This window comes from Leuciscus leuciscus (genome assembly GCF_965113295.1).
Source record: "Leuciscus leuciscus genome assembly, chromosome: 9".
Classification (NCBI taxonomy): Eukaryota; Metazoa; Chordata; class Actinopteri; order Cypriniformes; family Leuciscidae; genus Leuciscus; species Leuciscus leuciscus.
Window position 1 is genome coordinate 20,079,547 of NC_138733.1, and position 24,458 is coordinate 20,104,004.

General features: G+C 37.5%; 4 protein-coding genes across 8 annotated transcripts in view; 1 reads left to right on the plus strand and 3 right to left on the minus strand.

The window, feature by feature from the left end:
* Window positions 1–1,260, plus strand: part of phykpl (5-phosphohydroxy-L-lysine phospho-lyase) — a 6,765-nt gene extending 5,505 nt beyond the window's left edge. For both annotated transcript variants that reach the window (XM_082178801.1, XM_082178802.1), the window contains 3 exons: window positions 242–331; window positions 406–536; window positions 662–1,260. In XM_082178801.1, the coding sequence (XP_082034927.1) occupies window positions 242–331; window positions 406–536; window positions 662–705 (265 nt within the window). In that variant the 3' untranslated portion in view covers window positions 706–1,260. The remainder of the gene's footprint in view (window positions 1–241; window positions 332–405; window positions 537–661) is intronic.
* On the minus strand, window positions 1,223–9,515 carry nherf4a (NHERF family PDZ scaffold protein 4a). The gene is given in 12 exon segments (XM_082178796.1): window positions 1,223–1,360; window positions 1,436–1,666; window positions 2,457–2,651; window positions 2,974–3,170; window positions 3,791–3,995; window positions 4,095–4,231; window positions 6,150–6,357; window positions 7,777–7,982; window positions 8,074–8,138; window positions 8,332–8,359; window positions 9,427–9,472; window positions 9,474–9,515. Coding segments are annotated over 12 exon segments (1,578 nt in total). The 5' UTR covers window positions 9,501–9,515; the 3' UTR covers window positions 1,223–1,327.
* Window positions 9,516–9,656: 141 nt separating this feature from the next.
* On the minus strand, window positions 9,657–23,394 carry nlrx1 (NLR family member X1). 4 transcript variants are annotated; one of them, XM_082178791.1, is made up of 9 exons: window positions 23,238–23,394; window positions 21,330–21,452; window positions 20,338–20,407; window positions 20,121–20,218; window positions 19,369–19,991; window positions 17,378–18,801; window positions 15,950–16,036; window positions 15,086–15,337; window positions 9,657–11,430 (listed from the first exon to the last, which is right to left on the minus strand). In XM_082178791.1, the coding sequence occupies exons 2-9, from the start codon at window positions 21,433–21,435 to the stop codon at window positions 11,076–11,078; spliced, it is 3,015 nt and encodes a 1,004-aa protein (XP_082034917.1). In that variant the 5' UTR covers window positions 21,436–21,452; window positions 23,238–23,394; the 3' UTR covers window positions 9,657–11,075. The 4 variants fall into 4 exon arrangements, with proteins under 4 accessions (XP_082034917.1, XP_082034916.1, XP_082034915.1 ...); XM_082178790.1 differs by having other exon boundaries at window positions 19,369–19,994; XM_082178789.1 differs by having other exon boundaries at window positions 20,121–20,230.
* LOC309505437 (uncharacterized protein) lies at window positions 11,437–14,751 on the minus strand. The gene is made up of 2 exons (XM_082178809.1): window positions 14,432–14,751; window positions 11,437–14,393 (listed from the first exon to the last, which is right to left on the minus strand). The coding sequence occupies exon 2, from the start codon at window positions 14,127–14,129 to the stop codon at window positions 13,527–13,529; it is 603 nt and encodes a 200-aa protein (XP_082034935.1). The 5' UTR covers window positions 14,130–14,393; window positions 14,432–14,751; the 3' UTR covers window positions 11,437–13,526.
* Window positions 23,395–24,458: the final 1,064 nt, after the last annotated feature.

The following is a 24,458-nucleotide window of genomic DNA, read 5'->3' on the forward strand; positions in this document are numbered from 1 at the left end:
GTATTAATTAATAAATGTCAAATTTTCACTCGTTCCTATACTCACTCATTACATGGCATTAGTGGTTTTAAGGAATAGGAGTTGGTATGCATATTAAGGGCGTGCAAAGATGGGTGGTGTTTATGATCATATAGTGGCCGATTTTTTGTCCCAGTCCATCCCTGACTGATACTGTAACATCACGCTATAATCTCAAAGAAGAAAATGAACAGATGTGTCTTCTGTTCTTTTTTTTTTGCAGTGGTGTTGGACTGTTTATAGGTATGGAGCTAGTTAAAGACAGAGTGTCCCGAAAACCAGCAACAGAAGAAGCAGCATATTTAGTTCGAAGGTACTGACAGTTTCTCTTCTTTCTCAGCTTTTTGCATTTATCTGATAACCAACTGCACTTTCTGATTTGTTCAGGCTTAAAGAGGAGCGTATAGTTATTAGCACCGATGGACCATGGGACAGTGTCATCAAATTCAAACCTCCAATGTGCTTCAGTATGGAGGATGCTGAAAGAGTCGCTACTTGCTTAGACCAAATTCTCAGAGGTTGGTAGTAATTTAACAGTTAATTCAGCATGTGGTAACTTAGTCTGACTCTGCAACTGCAATAATTTTGTTTAAGAATAATAATAATTAAGTGAGAAATTAACTATTTGTCTTTGGACTTACAGAATTGGAGGATACCCACCAAAAAGAGAACTGTGGAAAAAGTTAGGTTTAAAAACATTCTGAGAAAAATTTATTAATGTAGTGCATAAAGCAAACATTTTACATTTGAAAATGTTTTGAAATAAATAATCTTCATATGATTTACATTCTTGAATATAAATCTGTTTATATTCAAAATTCAGTTAAAATACTGAAATTTACACATCTGTCAGAATACTTTTGAAATAAAACTTTTTATATTTACATGAAATCACACCTCTATATGCAAGTTTCCAGAATGAGGTGTAAACAAATAATAAAGATTTTAAGATTTCATTGTGCTTTTATACTTTACAGTCATACAGCAATATAAATCACTTTGTGTAAACCTGATTGAACACAAATACTCTATATCCTATATATAATGATTTATATTACATTTGTACTCAAATATGTGTTGTGACTGGATTAAATAATGACACTAATAATAAATGTGGTTATTGACAAGCAGATTTGATTTTTTTTCTGAGAAAGCTGAAACATGTTTTCCCCTTTGTCAATATCTTTGCAAGACATAAGACAATCTTCGCAAGTGTGTGCAAAGCATTTGAAATGACTTAAATTTTTTTTACAGAAATTGTTAAATTAATAAGTTAACAAAATTAATGTTTTTACCTCGTTATATTAATTCATACAAAATCATCTTGTGAAGCATCTGGAACCTGTAAAACAAAGTTTAATTTTTAAAAATAATCCTAAAATTACAAAATACATGCATGTGTGTGAGCGGGTCTCACCTTGTTTGAACTTAAAGTCTGGCTGGTTTTGAGACCTGAAGTCTGTCTGGTGTTTCTCAGTTTCTCATATCCAATTCCCTCCACGACTAGCAGCCTGAGAGGAGTTCCTCCCTCTTTTATCAGCCTCACTACTTCATCAAAATACTCTTCCTCCACATTCCGTCCATTCACCTCTACCACCACATCCCACTCACACAGCCCAGCTCTCTCTCCTGCACTCCCCGCCATCACCTATAGACAAGAAGGAGAATTACTCATATCAGTTTTTCATAGACTTGGGAAAGCATATTTATTTAAAGCTTTAGTCTGTACTTTTTTCAATGTTAAAGCTAGAATTTAAAATTTTCTCTGAAAGTGTAAACATTGTGGTGATATCAATACTATTTTTTTTATTTGAGCATCCCAACACTGTCTTAGCCAATGGCATGAGTCTGGGGGCAGGACTATCATCTGCTTGACCAATGGCATATGAGGGGCATGCTCAATGAGACTTGTGTGAAAACATTGTGTCATTTTTGCTATAAAGTGCTGCAGGGATGACATATTTTTGTAGGCTAAAACCTGGAAGCGAATTAGCATTTTAGCACTTCCGGTTCAATTGTCCTAAATACAGTGGGTTTTACGTGGTTAAATGCCTGAAATAAGGTATGTGGTTCAGACAAGCCCAAGATTTTTTCAAGTTTTTTGCTACAACATAAAATGTCTAATTGGGACTAACTTGTCGATGATATTGAACTTCGTGCATTTAGGCTTCAAAATTCATAAAAGTTGTGTTCTTTTCATTATGAACAAAACATGTAAGAATTATAAACTTGTGCTGGTCACAGAGCTTCTTTTCTGCAATAATCCAAAAGTCAAAGGAAAAATCCAATTGGGTTTTTTTTTTTTTCAAGGGAAACAGGGAGATGCTAACTTCCTGGTTGGCCTACAAAATTACATCATTACTGCTGAAATTTAAATGAACATTTAAGACATTTAGCAGATCTACCAATAAAATAATAACTAAACTGAAAAACAGTACCTGGCCAATATACGTCCCAGGCTTATTTTGAACACAGCCTAGTTTGAAGCCAAATCCCGAGCCCTCTTTTTGAAGCACACAAAGTCGAGGGTGTGCTGGATTTTGTTGTCCCTCATGATGTAGTGGGGGAGGTTTAGAGAACTGTTCCCTTTTTGGAATCTGGTCTTCATAGAACAGCAATGGAGAAATACCCAGCTGAAGTGGATCAAATAACAGACACCGTTTCAGTGATAATTCTAAGCACTACTGCAAGAATAATGATTCCTATGCTATGTAGGTCACAGCGACCCCACCCATTCCCTGGGGTCCATGTCTGTTCCACACATTTATGATTCATTTAATTTTAAAAACACCTGTTTCGATGTGTAGCATAAGAATTAGGAGCATGAACTTAGGCTCTTGGTTAGCCCTCAGGGTCAAATGTCTTCAATCAGAGGTAAAATATGTTGATTTAGCAGCTGTTCGTTCAGCAAGTGTGTTCTCTGTATGAGCATGTGCATATGCATGCATTAAGCACCTGTGTGTAATATTCTCTGCCTGGGATGGAGATGGTGGTTAGGGTGACCTGCTGGCCGCTTTGCCGTATTTTGCTGACGATGCCCTCATGCTCTGCATCCTCCACCTGCTCCCCGTTTACCGCTAGCACAAGCTCTCCATCCTCCATTCCCACGGTCTCAGCTGGGCTGCAGGGGTCGATCTCTCGTAATACATGAGCTATAGAGTCAATATATCACAAAGTGATGGAAATATACTGTATACTGAAATAAAATGTCTACAGTGTTTCTGGCTAGTACCACATTTAACTACTAAAACAGGGATTTTAAATGCCATAGACCTGAAGAGAAACATAAAACTATGGATATCAAAAATAAAATAACATCACATGATGTCCAACCAGTCTTTGGAATGAAATAATGTCAAATTCTGTAAGTTTTAACACAATTATTACTGTATTTCATTCTTACTTTATTAGTAATTAAATATTGATATAAATATTTATTAATTTTATAATATAATTATTTAATATGAATATTATTTCATTAATATGTATTATTTTTTGTCATATTTATATTTGTACATTTAATATTTATGTTTAATAATACATATTAATGCTTATAAAATATTTATAGTAATTATTTATTTATTATTATTACAGATCATTTTAGTGCTTCGACCTAAACTTATTTCAGTTCGTTTTTAATTTAATTTAATTTTGTTTTTAATAAAATGTTTAGATTTTATTTAAATTTGTACTTAATTTCAGTTAACAAAAACTTTTAATAGTTTTAGTTTATAATAACTCGGTGATTATGAAAGAATCAGTAATTTCTTACCAATACGTCCAGATCGTAACTTCTCTTGCCTTAAGAGGAACCCGTATCCCTGTGGTCCTTGAGTCAGGTGTAGTGTTTTTGGTCTGTAGGGTAGATTATGAGTTTTGGCAAAAGCAGGAATTATGGGTAATCTCAAGCGATTATAACTCTCTTCACTCCTGCTGTCAATTACCAAGACAGTCACATGGTCCTCACATTTCTTCACCTGATGGAACAAAGTGGAAACTAGAAGCTCTGTGGTCCCTAAAACTGAACATTTTGGAGATTACACTGTAATGAAGGTATCACACATGACTACACTTACCATTTTTGACAGCGCTGCATATGTGAGTGCTGAAATCATGACTCCATTGATCCAGATCAGCCTGTCTCCATTCTGGACTCCTGCTCTCTCAGCTGAACCATCACCCACTGGACTGAGACGATAACGGCCTCGCTTACCTACTCACATATTGAATGAACCAGAACTGTCCACAATGATCCATGTATACATACACCATGCTGAAACATTCCATGAAGATGTGCATCAACTACTTTTTTACCATCTCATCTAGGGGATAAGTTTCTCATTTAGTATACTTTGACATTTACAGTATGTACATATCTATCCATCCATCTATCCATCCATCCATCCTTAAAGCAACTAGCTGACAGTCACATTGTTAACTACATGGCACAAGTTGATTGGTTCTTGTCTGCAGCCAATTAGTTTGTTGCTCAACATTTAAATAGTTGGTCAGTGTTTGCAGCAAGCTTTTTTTTGGTGTTGCCATGGTATTTTTATCGCCAAATTTAGCGACATTCTCATTGTTGCTGCGACTTTGATTTATGTTTTGCGACAAGGAGCTATTTTGGCTATATTTAAATAAAATTAGCAATGTTTTGGAGATTTTTTTATTTGGGGGAATTTAACTCACTGGTTGGCCACACCCTGCCGTGATCTCACGTTAGCGCTCAATGCCATGAGCCTGCGCACTGTATGAATGGGGAAAAAGGTTATCAGAGGGTCTGTCTAGCAACTAATGATGAATATAGCAAACTGTGGACTGTCTGACTGGAATGCCGGTGATAACCAAGTCCGTGCTGCAAAAGATCCAGAGTAACATTGATCAATTTCTTAAGTAGACCTCCTCTGAAGTCGATATGGTATGCATGATAGTGATTTTTAATTTGGATAATCTGTTAATATGTTTATCAGAGCTTGTATTTTAGCAAAATATTATATTGTAAGACAATATTTGTCAGGGTTCTGTCTAGTTTATATCTTGGTTTGGCGACAGAGCTCTGACACTCCCAGTTTGTCATGTGTTTGTGTTATAGTCCTGTTTGTTGTGAGCACATGGCTTGTCATGTGTTTCCTTGTGCCATGTGCTCTCCTGTTCATTGTCTAGCCCCTCCCATCTTGTTATCTGATTAGTGATTCATTTGCCCCACCTCCCTCGTTACCCTCTTTTGATTGCTTCCCTATTTATTCTCCCTGTGTTTACAGTCGTGCTGGTTCCTCATCATGTTTTTGGTTTTCCTGTCAAAGTTCAAGTTGAGATGCCTGTCTTGGTTTTCTCCCTCTGGGTAATTTTGTTTTATTTGACCAATAATTAAAGGTAATTGAAGACTTTAATTAAAGATCCTTCATTTCCTGCACTTGAATCCTCGCCTCACCTTTATTCCATCCGTGACAATGTTAGACAGATCATGAATATATATATCCTAGTCTGTCGTAATTTATGGCATTTAAAAAAATGCACACTTCTGAAGGAGTTATTTAGAAACAATTAATCAATCGGAAAATAATATAAAATAAAATGTTTGCATACTTGGTCTATTTTTGAGTTGTCATGAATGGGTGTCCCCGTTCATTTTTTATTTATTATATATATATATATATATATATATATATATATATATATATACACACACACACACACACACACACATGCTTTTTGTGAAAAATTGAGAATTTTGAGGGTGGGCCTAGAGATTTTCAAAGGGAGGGGTTTGGTAAAACTGCTCTGAAACCATCCACCTTCCACAGCTCAACTTGTATAGATCGGCTACGTGTAATTTCATATATGCTATTTATTCAGCCGCAGTATGTCTTACATGCAGATCTATTCCGCCAATACCAAATATATTAACATTGTCATATCCATTACCATGCTAAACTCTTGTCATGATAAATATTTTTAGTGCTTTTTATGTTTTTTAGATGTGCCCTCTTTTATGAAGTCTTGATAAACTAAAACTTATGTGAACAAAGTTGTACAAATCTTAAACTAGTAATCTTAAATTAATAAATGAAAAAACGTCATCAAACTAAGCTTCAAACACATGTTTAGTGCAGTAGCAAAAGGAGCAGTACCTTCAATGGGAATGATGCTGAGGCCTAAGCCGCTGCCAGGCTCTTTAGTGATGTAACATAACCGTGGTCGAGAACAGCCCTCTACGGGATGGTAAGCTCTAGCGAGCAACATGAGGTCTCTTCCCTCCGAAACTGCAAACTCATAATCCTGAGCACTCAGCACTAACAGATATAGTTTCAGCCCAGACGCCTGCACCTTCAGCACCACCTGAAAACAAGACACAAGGTTTACACTTTATTTTGAAGTGTCATCGTTACAGTGTAATTATATATTTAAGTACTGAATAATATTAATTAACAACATGTACTTATACAGCCCTTTAGGGTATAGGATTTGGTTGAGGTTTAGTTGCATGTAATTATGCATAATTTACTGTTATTATGCAACTTTTTATGGTAACATATGTAACAAGGACACTGTAAATTAAAGTGTTACCAACACAAGTTCCAGACAAGACTGAGTATACACAGTATAGGAAACACTTTCCAGTAAGGTCTCATTAGTTAAAGCATTAAGTAATATTAACTGGCAAAAAGCAATACATTTGTTACAATATTTGTTCATCTTTGTCATTGTTACTTCATGTTAAGCCCATTAAATAATATTAGTTAGTTAAATACAACATTAATTGAATACATTAGTTAAAATGAACTAACAATGAACAATACTTCCACAGCATTTATTAATCTTAGATAATGTGAATCTCAATATTTACTAAAATATTTGTAAGATCAAATCTGTTAATATGTCAATGCACTGTGTACTAACATGAATGTGAACAAAGGTTAATACATGTGTAACGTGTATATTCTCTTATGTTCAGAGTCGTTTGCTTTGTTTCTGTTTCCTGCCTCCCTTCCTCGTTAGTCTCCTTGATTAGTCATTTTGTTCAGCTTTTTCCTAATTAGTTCCCTTTGTTTGTTCCATGTATTTAAGCCCTGAGTTCTAATAAACTATATTTATACATTTTGTTAATAATAATAATAATATTATTATATTAATTATATTATATCGTTATATTTACTTAATTATATTTAATTAAGTTCTATAATAAATGAGTAAATGTTCAAATTAATAATGCTATTAATAAATAGCATTTTATTAATAAAATGCTTTGTATTTTTCATTGTTAGTTCATGTTAAGTAATGTAGGCTAGTTAACTAATCTTAAACAAATTGAACCTGATTGTAAAGTGTTACTGGTATGTTCAATAAAAAAAAATTATATATTGTTAATTTTGCAGGATGAATATTGTTATAAAATATGTGAACATTGGAAGTCTATTGTACCTTTAAGAACATAATGATTGCGTTGTGTTTTTTCACTAACACTCTAGAATACTTGATTCTCATTGGTTAATCATGTAATATTTCCATAATATTTGTCGTCAGCCATGGCATTGTGTTGTAATTTTGGAGTTTTTGTATAGGGACAAAAATTATTTGTGTTCCAAATCACACATTTGCAAAAAAAAACATGATGGTGAGTAAATAAGGACAGAATTTTCGAGTGAACTCTCCCTTAATATTGCGCATCTACTTGCCAATATCATTTGTATTCCAGTGTCTGTGTGTTTAATTCACAGAATACAAAGGTCTCATGTTTGCATAAGGAAGTGCTCTCACAGTTGAGTGCTCCTTGTCATCCACAAAGTCCTCATTGACCTCCAAAACACGGTCCCCCTTCCTCAGCCCTGCCTGCTCTGCACTGCTCCAAAGCTCCACCTGCCGCACCACATGTCCCCTGCAACCGCTGTCCTTGTTCAGGTAGAAGCCAAAGCCCTGACCCTCCTCCCGCTTCAGAACACACAGCCGCGGATGCACATCGGGCTCTGGGGACATTTAATCCAGCATGTCAAATCTCTTTTTCTTTAAGCCAGTTAATGATCTATCAGTTGCTGATTGGATAAAAATTAGCCTAACCTTTGTCATCCGAGATCACTAAAGCAGGGTTGTCAATCCCTTCTTTCGGATTGAAGGTGAACTTCCTGTGGAAAACATTTGCACTGTTCTGTAGATATTTTTTATGTAAACAAACCAAAAATAAAAAAAAATGTCGTGACTGCATAAACCAGAGTCATTAAGAGTGTCTCAATGCTTATTGTTGTCAGTTAGTCATGTAGGAAAGGGTGCAAAAGTAGGTCAAAAGGTCACATTTAAAGAGCATTCTGAAGAACTTACTTTGGTAAATCTGAGGCATCCACTGGATCTGTAATAGTAAACAATTCAAATATATTAATAAAAATAAACCATGCCTAGAAAAAAGGTACAAAAACTGTCACAGGGCTGGTATAGTAGCCTACTAATATGCGCTCTTTAGGGGTAAATAAGTTACAAAGGTGCAACTTTTGATACGGTACGGCTCCAGTGACAGATTTTATACCTTTTTTTCTGAGAGTGTACTCAAAATATCATGATGTGTTAACTTTTAAAGACAAGTGAAAGAGTCTTCAATACAGTTTAATATTAACCGTTGTCCAGTGGCGTGTGACTGGCAACCAGAAACTTGCTTTTTTGCAGAAGACAAACTATTTTCGTGAAATACTTCAATGGAAGACTTTAAGCATTTCTAAAATGTTCTGAATAAACATGTAGGACACAATATTTTATTTTACTCATTTCCATAGATTCAAAACCACTATACAGTTCCTTAACAGGGCTTTGTTTTTTTTACAATATTTGCCTGCGAGATGCACTGCAAGGACCGAGCTGTTTTACTCAGGAGTTTGCCTTCACAGAAATATGATTTAAAATCACACAGTCAATCTGTACAAAATGCTGACAGGACTTGAGATCAGAGTTCAAAAGGAAAATCTTTAGCTGAAAATTCAGGGCTTATTTTTGTCTGTACTTTTACTTTAAAAACTTTAAAAAAAGAAAAATTATTTGCACAGAGGTAGTGAAGAAATCAGCTTATTTATATAATTGTAACTCTTTGACTGTTTAAAAACGTTTTGAAAATCTTTAAAAAATAATGTTCCAAATTCTTAGATGAATGTAGTTTTAATAGTGTGCATCAAAAGAAATAAAGGAATATATATATATATATATATATATATATAACACTGTTAATATCATATAATACCTATCCATCTATCATTATTTCTACATTCGCTTTTTCTCTAAGACCTTTTTTTATACAGTAAAGGTTGTCGATCTCCACTGGTTTATAAAAATAAACCCTATTAAAAGTTATTTTCTAACATTTACATTACAGGCTGCGCAATCACTGCGATGTGAATATACATACATATATATATATATATGATATATTACCTGTGGTGACTCTCATGATCCTGCTGAGCTCTGGGCTTCGTAAAGGGTGCAAGGTACACATTTAAATGAAGCATTACAATGCTTTTGTCAGTATGGCTCCTCCTTGTTCCACCAGGAGATTAATATTTAATCTCAGGTTTATGAGACAACTGCCATCATCAGATGAAGGAAGTATTACATAAACAACTGTAATTAAGACCACTGACAACAAACTCCCCAAATAAGCTTGATTGTTTTTGAGATGGTATGAGCAGCCTCTTTTTATTGAAAGTCAAAGAAATACAGTATGACAAAGTCTTACATCAGCACTTTCAGTTTTATTTTGATTTTATTGCATAGCAAATTTCAGTCATAATTTGTTAGTACAAACATTTTTTCAACCATAGATTATATTAATATTGCAGAAGCATCTAAAGGCTTGTCTTTGTTAACCTTACTTGGTTAAACCTTGTCTAGAGCACCATTTGACACTCAAATATTGTGTAAAGATTTGACACAGAAAGGTTTGAGAACTGTGAACACACATAATTCATACGATAACAAGGGACCCTAAATTCTCCCTGAACACAAATGCAAAGGAAATGGCTTTAAATGGCAACATTTGCCATCATGCAACAAGGTTTTTTTCAAGTTTTAATCTGAAAAACTCTGGAATACCATATATTGACATTGTATTCAAAGTAAAAATCTTTCACTCAAACAAATAACACACATTTGTCACAGTGTTTTCTCAAAATAACCTAATGCTAAAGTAGACGAATATGCTGTAAACACAATTATTTGTAAAATCAACCCTTTACAAACCAAGTGAGAAATATTAAAGGGATAATTCACCCAAAAATGAACATTCTGTTATTGTTTATTCACCCTCATGCCATCCCCAATGAATGTGACTTTCTTTCTTCAGATAAACACAAACAAATGTTTTTTGGAAAAATAATCTATCTCTGTGAGTCCATATAATGCGAGTGAATGGGTGTCGCTTGGTTGACACTCACAGCGATCGTGACGGTAATCTATACGACCCCAGTGGATGAATCAATGTCTTTCGAAGCGAAACGATAGGTGTGTCTACTGGGATACAAGCGTTCTTGAGAGGGGTGTTTTGACATGACGTAAGTGCTTTGTGAAGCTTGCGCAAGAAGTGGCTGTCCTCTGTGCTTCAGTGTTACTTCCCACGCAAACTTCACAACGCACGTACAATCATGTCAAGCTGAACTTGAGTAGGCTACTTGAGAAGACAGTTGGCCCGAATCGAGTTTTCATAGTTAAAAGAGTTTAAAATATGAGAATTTTTCTAACATGCACCTATTGTCTTACTTGAGAAGACGACATTGATGCATCCAATGGGCTCAAATGGATTACCGTCACAATCGCAGAGTGGTTTTTCAAGCGTCAACGAAGTGGCACCCATTCAATGCATTAAATGGATTCACAGAGATGGATGATTTTCCTAAAAATCTTAATTTTTGTTGATCTGAAGAAAGTAAGTCATTTACAACGGGGCTGGCATGAAGGTGAGTAGCCTAAATGATGAGAGAATTTAAATTTTTGGGAGAACTATTCCTTTAAGGCTGACTGGATTAGCAACAAATATCCCTTTGAGAAATTAGACACACCTTATTCCTTTAGCTTCAATTGTAATTGCATCATTTTGTACCGGTCCCTGTACCCGTATCACTGCTCTTTTCCAGTAAACGTAAAGTTTGCCTCACAACGCTCTCTACTCGCCGGAAGTGCATCTTTTTCCAGAAACTCGGGTGCTGTTTCCGACCCCATTCCAGGTCTTTCAGGAAGACCAGCAGTTGTTCGCGTACACGGCCTCTATCCCAGGAAAGAGAATTTTTTCCAATAACATTCAGAATGGGATGCCAGTCCTCTGAAATGTCTGAACCCTCTGTTACGGAGGCCAGGACTTTCACCCGCCGGCCCTCCTTCACCCGAGGAACACCACGCACGTGCAGCGACTGCTTGCCCACATCGGTAAGCTGGTTCAGATACAGGCTGGGAGGAAGTATAAGCATTAAACATTTATTAACATCACAAATTAGCATGAAATTAGGTGGATTTATAAGATATAAGTAAAAATACAATTACAGATATCAAGAATTATTGTGTTTACTAGTTGAAATTCAATTGTTGATATCAAGAATTAGCATTTTAACTAGTGAAAATAGTACAGATATCTAGAAATGTAATTTTTACAGGTAAGAATAGCTATGGTAATGAGTTTATGAATATTAATGAGAACTGGATTTCCCATACTCCTTTTTTTGCGCCAGTATAGGCCAAAAATGGAGGAAGAACATCCAGTCAGAGAAATCCCAATCCCTTCACTCGATTGGGATGTTCACTTTTATTCTGGACGGCAAGGGCAGTGACTGTAACATCGAGCGTATTTTGCAGTATTACACCGTGTCCTAACCAGACGCGATACGATAAGATTCCAGCGACAAATAATTTGCCTGCCCACACTAGACGCGACGCGACGCGACTGCAAGATGCGTTAAAATCAATCAAAACCCACAGCCAATCAGAACCGCGTGTGGGCGGAGTCTCGCGGCAAGTGCACAGCACCAGAGTAATCTTGACGTCACTCGCAAGAAAATGGATAAGTAGCTACATAATCAAATTCACAAATATTACACCATTTTAACATTATTAAAAATACATAGGCTACTGAGTTACTAAAACAATCTTTGTCAAAGAATACACTTGTTTGTTCACAGTTTGAACGTTCTTGTTTCCATTTGTTTAATTTCAAGATCTGAGGTGAATTATCCATTGTTGTTTTTACAGCTTACAAAGCTGAATCACTAAATAGGGTGACCAGATGTCCCGAAAAATTCGGGACAGTCCCGAAATCTAAGCTGTTGTCCCTGAATCCAGAATCCGGCCTTAATTGTCCCGAAAATTATACTAAAGCAAATTCTTGAGTAGTTATTGTCTGATAAAACATTAAAAACTGTCCGTGGAGGTTGAGTCGTCCTGCAGCCCCCGCCGGCTGCTCATTTGCTGTAGCATCTTTTTTTCTTTTTTGAAGTTCTACAAAGATACCGTAGGCGCGAATTTAAATGCATTGATAAGCGAGCGCAAGTTGCCGCGAGTACAGTGAATGTACAGGCAGCCAGTCGTAAAGGAGTGATTGATTGGTCGCGGCACTGTGTGCAAAAAAATACTTCGGCCTAATGTCTGATGTCGGGTTACACAAAGCAAATCATCTACACAATTATTTAGTTTTCTTATTTAATGACCGTCAATTTAGTCGTAATAATAATTTTGGCATAAGGCTTATTAGCGTCAGGCTATAGCCTGAAATGTCTGATTTACGCACTGTTACAACAGTCTCTTTTTATTTTTTATTTCACAATGACATTTGAGTTCATGATTTTAATGTTGTTTTTTGTGGTAGACTAAAGACTAATGACAGACTGTTGATGTTTGAATAAAAATATGTTTGGTTCAGGTTTGAAATTCATTATCTTTTATTATAGGCTATTTAGTCTAATATCATAGTAGGACTACCCCAAAAGTGTCACATTTGCAAATCGTGTGGATATTCGATTAACGTGATCAACATTAAACTCAGGAACTCACACAGGGTATGTTTTGTATCGAAGAGAGTCTAAATCTTAAATCGATACAGTCTGTGTCTATATTTGTTCTTCATGCTAGTAAGTGCTAAATCCCCAATTTTACAAAGGTAGGCAACATGGTCGAGAACGCCAGTAGGCTATAGCGTGATTAGCCAAGGCAGCATTGTTGAGTGAATGCAGTCAATTTTGACTGCAATAGATGAGGTAATTTGATCGGATGTCATGTATTTACAGCATTTTATCTGCTAGAAATACATGCTCAGTGTTAATGTTATTTTAAGGTGGGGTAGAATTAAATTAACACAAAACTTAGCATTTTGTTTGCGTACCCCCTTCTGTCACCTCTCGTACCCCCAGGGGTAGGGGAGAGCAGGGCACAACCTAACACGGGGCTAGTTGTAACACCCTTGTTTTAAATACTTCCACACATGCTAGTATGATGAAACTTAGTGTATTTAGTAAATGGCATATCAACACTCTAAAGAGAAAAAAATTGCGCCAAAATTAAAATCTTTGGAAGATAACAAAGTCTCGGACACCACCGTCTCTGGCACGGACTTCGGCACGGACAGCAACGTCTCCAGAACACACACCAACGACTCCGGCACGGACACCACCGTCTCTGGCACGGACACCACCGTCTCCGGAACACACACCACCGTCTCCGGAACACACACCACCGTCTCCGGAAAGGATACCACCGTCTCCGGCACGGACACCAACGTCTCCGGCAAAGACACTACCGTCTCCGGAACGGACACCAACGTCTCCGGCACGGACACCAACGTCTTCGCCAAACACACCAATGTCTCCGGAACGGACATCACCGTCTCTGGAATGGACACCACCGTCTCCGGCACAAACACCAACGTCTCTGGAACGGACACCAACGTCTCCGGCAAAGACACCACCGTCTCCGGCACGGATACCACCGTCTCTGGAACGGACACCAACGTCTTGGGCAAAAAAACCAATGTTTCCGGAACAGACATCACCGTCTCCGGCACGGAAACCACCCACCGTCTCCGGCACGGACACCACCGTCTCCGGCACGGACACCGGCACAGACACCACCGTCTCCGGCACGGACACCACCGTCTCCGGCATGAACACACGGAAAAGTGCACGGACACCGGCACGGACACCACCGTCTCCGGCACGGAAAAGTGCACGAACACCGGCACGGAAAAGTGCACGGACAACGGCACGGACACCACCGTCTCCGGAAAGGACACCAACGTCACCGGAATGGACACTACCGTCTCCGGCACGGACACCACCCACCCTCTCCGGAATGGACACTACCGTCTCCGGCACGGAAACCACCCACTGTCTCCGGGAAGGACACCACCGTCTCCGGCACGGACACCACTGTCTCCGGCACGGACACCACCGTCTCTGGCACGGACACCACCGTCTCTGGCACGGACACTAACTTCTCCAGAACAGACACCAACAACTCTGGCACGGATACCACCGTCTCCGGAACGGACACCACCCACCGTCTCCGGAATGGACACCACCGTCTCCGGCACGAACACCAATGTCTCTGGCACGTCTCCGCCATCTCCGGCACGGACACCGGCACGGACACCACAGTCTCCGGAACAGACACCAAAGTCTCCGACACAGACACCACCGGCTCCGGAAAGGATACTACCGTCTCCAGCACGGACACCAATGTCTCCGGCACGGAACGGACACCAACGTGTCCGGCACCGGACACCGACAGACAACAAATGTCAACTATTGAATTTGAATGGCAGCCTATGGTGACATTTCACTGGTGAACAGGGGTTAAAGTGGGCCGGAACGTCCAGAACTGCGTTCCGGCACCTCAGATACATTTTTTTTTTATTATTAATTAATATCAATGATAGCGCGATGGTAGGCTATTGTTAAAAAAAATGTCGCGTGCACTGTCAAATTGCAGCCAGCCTGGTGCTCCTTCTGAAGGAGTCCTTCTGCATCAAATCAAAACGTTATATCACTATATATAGAGAGATATAGATATAGATATATTTGGACTATTAAATAAAAACAACATGTATTTTTCTACTCACTGTACTGTGTGGATGCTAGGATGTTCACGACAGGCATCGACTAGCGTGAGAGCTGCATTGTCTCCGATGTTGTTGTAGGCCACATTCAGTTCCTTTAACATGTTATGCTGGCCCAGTCTCTCAGCCAGCATTTGTGCCGATTGGTCCCCGAGGCCTGTGTGCATCAGATACAGCTGTTGCAGAGAGTGGTTACCAGACAGAGCTTCCAGTAAATTGCTGATGCCGGCGTCCGTCAAGTAGTTGTCACACAACCTGTGATCAGAGCAACACAAAATTCACAAGAAACACTTTTTCATATGTATAAACACTGATTCTTGAGTACTAGTATGAAACTGAAAAACTAGTTCATGTATCATTTAATTTTTCTGGATTAACCTGTAAACATCGCCACAGTTATACATTTACAGTACATTTGGCCACAACCTTCTGCATCTTTCATTTTCTCACAAATAGTTTTTTCCTAGCTCATTTCTATATGGGTCAATACTGTCAAATATTAAAATTATATGCCAAAAATGTATTATAAATATTGACAAATTTCTTTTTATATTATGGTCTGACGACAGTGAGTAGTTTTATAAATTAAGAGTAAATCAAATTAAATGGTGTGTTTGGGTAAAAACACTCTAGTGATCATCTCTGAATAATTTCAAAGTGGAAGTGTTGCTATTTCCAAAACTCAAGGTAACATTTAACACGTTTTGTCCCATGTCTCAAGATTCAGTGAACAGATGCTATGCCACTAATGAATACATTGCATGAAGGTTACTGGCAGAAGTGTCATTTTTTTGTCAGTAAAAATGTCACCTACCCCTCAACCATGAATATATCACATTTACAATGTTCTATTGAAAGTTGGCTTACTGTAATGATTTAATAGTACAGTTGGGCTCAAGTAGGAGATCTCGCAGTAGAATGCAGGACTCGGGATCCAGGCTGTTAAACTGGAGACTGTAAACACACAGTGAGCAAAAATACACACGCATGCCATTAGTTTGCCGATTTCCCAGGCAGAAAATCAATAACTAATGAGGTAATTGTGCTTAGGTGTAATTATTACTGACTGCATTCTGCAAGCAAAGCAACTTAAATGCAGCAATTGAATCCATAGTACAAAGTTGCATGTTAAAAGTCCAATACTTTCAATCAATAAGGTGCAGCACATTAAAAAAAACTTTTTGGTTATTCATAAAACTTGAGGCCAGTGTATTACAGGGCACTTCAGCAAGCTTCTATTGAGGATCAGATAATTTCAATAACATTTAAAAGGGGCCAAATATTATTAAATCTAATTATCAAATTCTAGCACCTTTTTGGCCAGTTTAACATGTTGACATAAAAAACACTAAACACACATAATACTGTGTTTTTATGAACATTAGTATAAATCAGAGGTATGAAAGCATTGAAAAATTTGAGGTTGGTAAGAATTTTGTATGCTTTTAAAAGAATTATCTTATGCTCACCAAGGCTGTATTTATTTGATCAAAAATACAGTAAAAAAAATGTATATTGTGAAATATTATTACAATTAAAATGAAATGTATTTTTATATATTTTAAAATGTCATTTATTCCTGAGATGGTAAAGCTGAATTTTCAGCATCATTACTCCAGTCTTCCGTGTCACATGATCCTTCAGAAATCATTATAATATGCTGATTTGCAACTCAAGAAACATTTCTTACTGTTATCAGTTTTGCTGCTAAATATTTTTGTGGAAATAGTGATTAGGATTCTTTGATAAATAGAAAGTTCAAAAGAATCGCATTAATTTGAAATAGAAATCTAAACTTTTGAACAATATTTTTTTTTTTTCTTTATTGTGAAAGTTCACCCATACATTCCTCTACAAAAAAAAAAAAAAAAAACCGGCCTATTAGCTGGTATCCTTATTACTGGTCAGACTGGTCTGAAGGCTGATTTTGGCCACTTTTCAGCTGGTCATGTTGAGAGAACCAGCTTAAACACACTAGCTTGACCAGACTGGAAGACCACTTTAAACCAGCTAAGACCAGCAAAACTCCTAAGGCTTTTGTTTGCTAGTTTTTGTTCTTAGCAGGAAACATTTGAAAGAAGAGCAGACTGCTAGCTGATGCGCCCTGGAGTACACTAACTAACTGAATGTCAAACATGTATTAATATCAGATTTAGCAATATCTAGAGAGGTAAACAAAAAGCTTATGTTAGATGTTCAGTATGCTTAAAAGGTTTCTACTTTTATGCACAACACTGCATGATTCAAGAATTTAAAACATTGGCTAGTTTTTTCTATAGTACGTGCAAGTCTCACTTGAGGTTGCTAGTGTGATGGAAGGCTGGCCAGAGGATCTGCAGTAACTCTGGAGTGATGTGGCAGGAGGAGAGGTTGAGCTCATTAAGGTGGAAGCTTGAACGTGTGCAGCCCAGAACGGTGCTCAGCACAAAGCACTTGTGTGGTGTCATGCGTACGGTCGACAAGTTAATGGTCTTGATGGATTGTAGGACTTCAGCAGTGAGTCGAGGGTTCTGAAACTCATACAGCAGGACCAGAAGGTCCATGAGTTCCTCAGGAGGCTGCTTCTTCTTACTCTCCTTGATCAGGTGTTTTCTCAGCGCACGAGTGATCTGAGCAACCGTATGACTCTTGATGTTGCATCCGAGCTGGTCTAACAGCCTCCGGTTCCCGTAATGAAGTAGTCCACCCATGAAGATAGGATAGAGTTCAAACGCCCTGGTGTCGGTTTCCTGTTGTGGCTGAGGACCATGCACTCCCAGCAGACTTTGCTCCACCTGGTCCAAGACATCTTCGTTGAAGCTGTCCTCTGAACGAAACATTTCCGCAGCCATGGTGTTTGCGATACGCCCTTTGCTAAGGCTGCTGAATCGATCAAAGAGTTTCGGGAACAACTTAAGCAAGTTGAAAACAGCGAAGATTCGGAAAGGTATGATTTTGGAGAGGATGCTCAGTAGGCTTGTGATGTCCTCACTGGCTTGTCCCAAAGCCTCTGAAACCTCCCTAGTCAACTTCTCCAGGACGCTTTTGTTCTCGCCAAGAACGACATAAAGAGCAGCTAGATATTCCTGCATGGCGGGAACAGCAAACACATAGCGTCTACCACCAGTTTCGGGATCTGTACCATGATCATCACGAGGCACCAGAAAGAAATCAAGCACATCTGTGCGAAACACCGCCAGTTGCTGGAGCTCTTCGTCCGTTTTAGTCTTGCCTCCGACCCACTGCTCCAGTTCGTCTTCGGAGAACGATGTCCGTTTGTTGGTGACGCCATCAAAAGCTAGTTTACCAACAGTACGGACCACATAGAGCATTAATGAGTTCTGTTGCTCTTGTGAAGAGGCGTTTCCGTCCAAAGTTATCACTTCTCCTCCGAAGTTGAGCCTCATGAAGCTGGTGTAGGTGCCAGTGAGGGTTCGAATTGGTGCCTTCGTATCAGTAAAATGCAATAAATGAAGAGTAGCACATGTGAGCCAGCAGTAAGATGGTAAGAAGCAGGCGGTAGCTAACTGAGTTTCCCGCTGTAGATTTAGGTAAAGCATCTCTATGAGCATCTCGGCAGCCTTGTCCGGCTTTTCTTCATTCTGTTGCAAGAGTCTACTGGTGAAGTAGGCTCTCTGGCGATCAGGATCATTGAAGCCACAGATCTGTACATAACGTTTTATGTATTTTCTAGGAACGTTGTCCACGGCAGATAGTCTGGTTGTAACCAAAATGCTGGCCTGTAAGAAAATTAACATGTTTTAGCAGCTATAAATTACAATAAACATTAACCTAAAGGAAGGGAGGTCAATGATAAATAAGATTCCCCACATGTGCTAAGTTTTTATAAATGTATTCACAAAATTCATTTTGGTCTCATATTATCATATTTAAAAAAAAAAAAAGTTTATATGATTGTCAAGAACAGTGTAGATAAATGTAAAATCTAATCAAGTAAAAAGTAATTATTTCAAATATTTTCCAATTTTCTTTCCAAGAAAATCATTCTTTTTTTTCTTCATTATAAGAAACAAAATATCAATTAATTTAAAATCAGAAATAAAAAAAATCCTCATCATATAGCAGGTGCATTAAAGTCACTGTATTTATGAATTGCAGTTTTAATGTATTTGTAAATTAATAGATCTAGAAGAAAAAAGGAAAAGAAAAAAAAGAGTGTCATGTCATTACCCCATGGTAATTACATCACAAAACCACAACCCATTTAATCTGGGACATGACATGATTCCACATGCCAGGTCACAGAAAAAAAGCTTCAAAAATAAAGAGCTGAGCTCATTCAGTACCTCAGGTAGCAGGTACTTCCTAAGCAGATTAACAACAACAGCTCCTGATGGGAGAGCCTCATTGGGATCACTGCATAACTCTGTGGACCCGATACGAAAATCCAGCTTCATTTTCTCCATTCCATTGAAGATGAAGAGGACATCCTTAGCCTTGTCATTATCTCCACTAAGATAAGGTGTCTTGAGAAGGTGCATGTATTTCCTGCCTACAAGGTTTCGAAGGGATGTTGGTTTGGATAAATTGGCGAGATCCTCACAGGAGAAGGGCAACACAAGTTTGAACTGGGAGTAAATAGATCCAGCACACCAATCCAGCACCATTTTACGGACGACAGTACTTTTCCCTGTGCCGACAGCCCCATATAGCAAAACATTTAGTCCTCGTGCCGAGTTTCCATTATTATTATCATCAAAGAGCTGCTCAACTGTGAGAGAGGGACGTGGAGATACCCTTTCCTTTGCCTTGAAGGGACTAAGACCTCTATCCTCATCAGGATGACGCTCTAGGATAAGTGGCTCCACATGCATAGTTTCGGGAGAAAAGTAGCCACCGAATCGCCTCTCCTCTTGAGGAAGGTGACTGAACCATAATGCCAACTTCTGTTTGTGGATCTCAATGGGATCTGCTGGTTAATACAAGCATGAAATACATTGTTATTTTATGAGATGAATGATCATTGATTAAGAGGCACTAAATCACTAAGATATTTTAATATGGCATCCAAATGTAAACAATTAATGCATAAACTCACCTGTGACAGGCTCATAGGTACAAAAGAACCTGGAGTTGAATCCAGAGATGGAATAGCACATAGATGTTCTCAGTTCTCTCCATGTATTTCTGTAAGAGCTTGTTTTCTTGCTGATGAGACAACACACGGACAATTTCAAAACATATTTTCTGAAAACACTAGACATAGATGCTGCATCAGGAAATGCTGGATTAATTTCTCTCAGAATTATACTTACATTGGGAATGGCAAGTGACGTTGTTTTACACTACCGCAGATGCCATCTGATCGGAGGCTTAAGTTAAAGGCTGAAATGAGCAATTATTATTTCAATTATACAAAACAAAATAAACAAACAATGATATACATTGCCGATGCATACTGATATACGTCTGATATACATTACCTTTTAAAAGTTTGGGGTCAGTATAATTTTAACATCAATACAATCGATTTTTTATTTTAAAGCTGCAGTCCGTAGTTTTTCTTCTTTGTCGCCATCTCTGTACAAATCTGCAATTGCAGTTATTACTGGAATTATCACTCTTTTTTCTGTAGCCACTCCGAAGTCCTTTGCATTTTACAACGGGGGAATCTCCAGTTGTCACTGGTGATTGTTGTTTGAACCTTTCTGGATCCGCCATCAAATTGATAAGATTGATTATATAAAGTGCTGTGAGAAAAGGCTATAAATCTCCACCTCCAACATCCTCACATGCAATATAGCCTACTAGCAGAGACACCTTCTTTATGTGTACAGATGTGACGTAATGACGCAAAGACATGCTCGAATTTCCCACTGAAATCCACCAGTACCACTGGAATTAAAAACATTATTACAAGCTTACCGTTTTGAATCGAGCTAAGGCAAGCAGATAGTTTTGAACACTGGCTGTTTATGTACTTGCTCAAAAATTTATTTTGGATAATTTTTAACCCCAAAAAAGTTACGGACTGTAGTTTTAAATTAAAATGTTTAACTTTCTATTCATCAAATAATCCTAAAATAAAAAATAATATAATAGAAATACTTATTTTAAATTGTAATAATATTTCACAATAGTAAAGTTTTTTCTATTTTTGATCAAATAAACGCAGCCTTGGTGTGCATATTAAGGTATGTTTTTTAAAAATATATTTTGTGTGTGTTCATATATTTTGAAATAAATAAAATAAAACTCACATTTGATTAATTGATTATTAAATTTTTTAAGATTATTGAACACCTACTTGTTTCAAGAGCCCTGGTGTGAAGTTTGCAGCAGACATCTTTTGATGACCCTCGGCATCTCCATCTTAACACTTCCGTTCCCGATGGCCTTCCAAATCGCCACATTTTGACTAAAATCACCCCTAAAGTATGATATGTTTTGTCATAGTTACTTTAAAAGGTTAAACAGGTCTGGACACTGTGTAGTACAGGGAGACCAATGCTATAATCAACACAGTAATGTAAGTGTATCTGAGAAAAACAAGCCAAACCTTGTAAGGTCACTCCTTTAGCTTTGTGTTTCAATGACACATAATGCTTACACAGGAACGTGATACACATGTGTTTTACCAACACACCCAAAGTGTTAATTTTGGATAATGTGTATTATCCAAAGAAACACCATGATGCATAACTACTTAGTGTGAACAATGTGGCATTTAAATACTCCCCAAATCAATTCCAGATATTATATATATATATATATATATATATATATATATATATATATATATATATATATATATATAAATAAATTCTTCACAAGGTGAGTTGAAATTCTGGCCTGGGAAAACCCTGACGAACTTCCGGCAAAGAGCCCATTCAAGCCCATTTCCAATCTTTCCAAATTTTGGCGCCAATCACAAATGTTGAGGCTTTACACGATGACGATCGCTCTGATTGGTTTTATTTGAGCGATGTCCGTTGGTGACGCCCCTTTGGTGAATGAAGCTTCCCCAGACCCACTCTCAGTTACGACTGAGAAGGGTCTGGTGTAAACCAGGCTATTGAAATTCATCAGTCAAGTTGATATTGATGAATGATCAAGAAAGTCAAGTGATTAGTCTGTGTATTTAATACACAGGAGAAAATGTTTTTTCTAACGACTGTGATGAAGACACTTTGAAGGAATGACCTTTCATCACACCTGTACCTAAACCAATAGTTGAAACTCATTTTCATTTCATTTTCATTTCATTTTCATTGGATACTCCACCGAAAAATGAAAATTCTGTCATCATATACTCACCCTCATGTTGTTTCAAAACTGTATGAATTTCTTTCTTCTGCTGAACAGAAAGGAAGATATTTAGAAGAATGTCAGTAACCAGACAGTTTTAGATACCATTGACTTCCATAGTAGGAAAAAAATATACTATGGAAGTCAATAGTATCTAAAACTGTCTGGTTACTGACATTCTTCTAAATGTTCAGCAGAAGAAAGACATTTCTCGGTGGAGTAACTTATCCCTTTAAGTAATTTACAACATAACAAGAATATCTAGAAAACAGCTACCACATTCCCAAACAGTTAACAGCACAGGTGAAATATTACAGACAGTTACAGTCCAAAATAACCAACAATCAAATGCTTAAAGGTGATATTTAACAATATGGATTCTTTTTAGTCTAAGTCTAGCTTAAAGACAAATGATACCAAGTATTGCATACAGTGGCAATGTAAATCTTAAGCCATACAAATTCCCTATAGCTATAGTCCTCGTCTAAAAATATTACAATCAGGTCAGTGTTTATGTTTTATTACTATTATTATTTGACTTGTACAGCTCTTGTTAGCAGTTGTCTTATCTGTAAAACATTTGCATATCCAACTGCACTTGAAAACCTTTCGTACAGGTCAAACCGTTTTGACTGTAAATGTAAACAGATGTATCCGTCACACGTGCCTGTCATGCATCTTCGAGTGTGATTAAGATATTTAATGGAATTCGTCAATTCGATTTTTGGAATTCGATGCAAACTCAGTTCTGAACTTGGTTTTAGACGCGTTGTTGTGACGTACTTTATTTCAATATAAATCACCCATATGTGTATGAATAAGAGCAACAGAGCACAATGACTACTACCATTAACATGAGAAATCAGACGTAACGATTAAGATGCTTGTGATTAATGCAAGTCTTTACCTAATCTAGAGGCTGGGAATACGGTGAATTCTTCCGAATTTTCCCTCGAACTCTGCCAGCGTTCTGACGCTCACCTCAAAGCCGAGGAAAGCGTCCATTCTACGGCAGGACGATGAGAGCTCTGCGCTTCGTCTTCCTGCTAAGCTAGTCAGTCGTAGTACCGCCCACAAACACAAACTTTCAACTTTGCTCTTCATTTTTACAACGCCGTAGCGAAGGTCAAATTAGCCATAAAGTAGACATAGTGAAGCCACATATGCCGAGTTAGGATTATAATGTGAAAGCATAGTGATTTTTTAAAAGTTATATCCTACCGGCAGCTTAAAATCTACAATAGACAAGCTTTCTTCAGGGTTCTGCTTGAGTTTTAAGTCTGATACATTTGATAAGGTATATTCAGACAGCAAAATCATACAGCATGTCACAATTTTATAGACCCACCCAAGCATTAATTACTATGACATTAATATTATGCGATGTCATAAGCTGTTGTTGCCCTGATCAAACTGACACTTCAAGTCCAACAAGTTCTATACATGGACCAGGGGTTCCTCAAGGATGATGAATGCTTCTACTGTAAGCTCTTTGTTGCTCCAAGGAATTCTGAGTAGTTCACAATTCTTAGAAAGGTTCTTTGATGAAACATGAAACAAACAGGTTGCACGTGGTATTCTTCTGTTTTAGTTCAATGAGTCAGAGTTAGTCAATGTTCAAAATAATTTTCTCTCTCTGAAATGCACTGTCAGATGGCTTAGTTTTTACTTACTGTAAGAGGTCAAATAAATTATAACAATTCAAGCATTTATTATTAAATTATTCTATGAACCAGTATGGATACTATATTCAAGCAGTGTTTTGCAATTGTTAGTCAGAAACTGCACCTCTGATGAGAATTTTCTGAATTTTATTTCTAAACACACTACATACATTTGGCAGTATGACATGTTAAGCAATATATTGCTGATATACATAGTATGAAAGTTTGTTGGTCTAAAAAAATTATAACTTTGTTTTAATACATATTTTGTAGCACCAAGTAATTACATAAAATCTCAAGACGAAAATACTAAATAATCCAAAAAAAAAGAAACGTATAATAAAATATTTTATACAAAAAGATTGATACAATGGTTTAATAGAAACCCAGACACTGTGTGAACCTTCACAGTCATCTGGTTTAAATTAAAAACCTTTTCAGACTTGTCCAATGATATATAAACA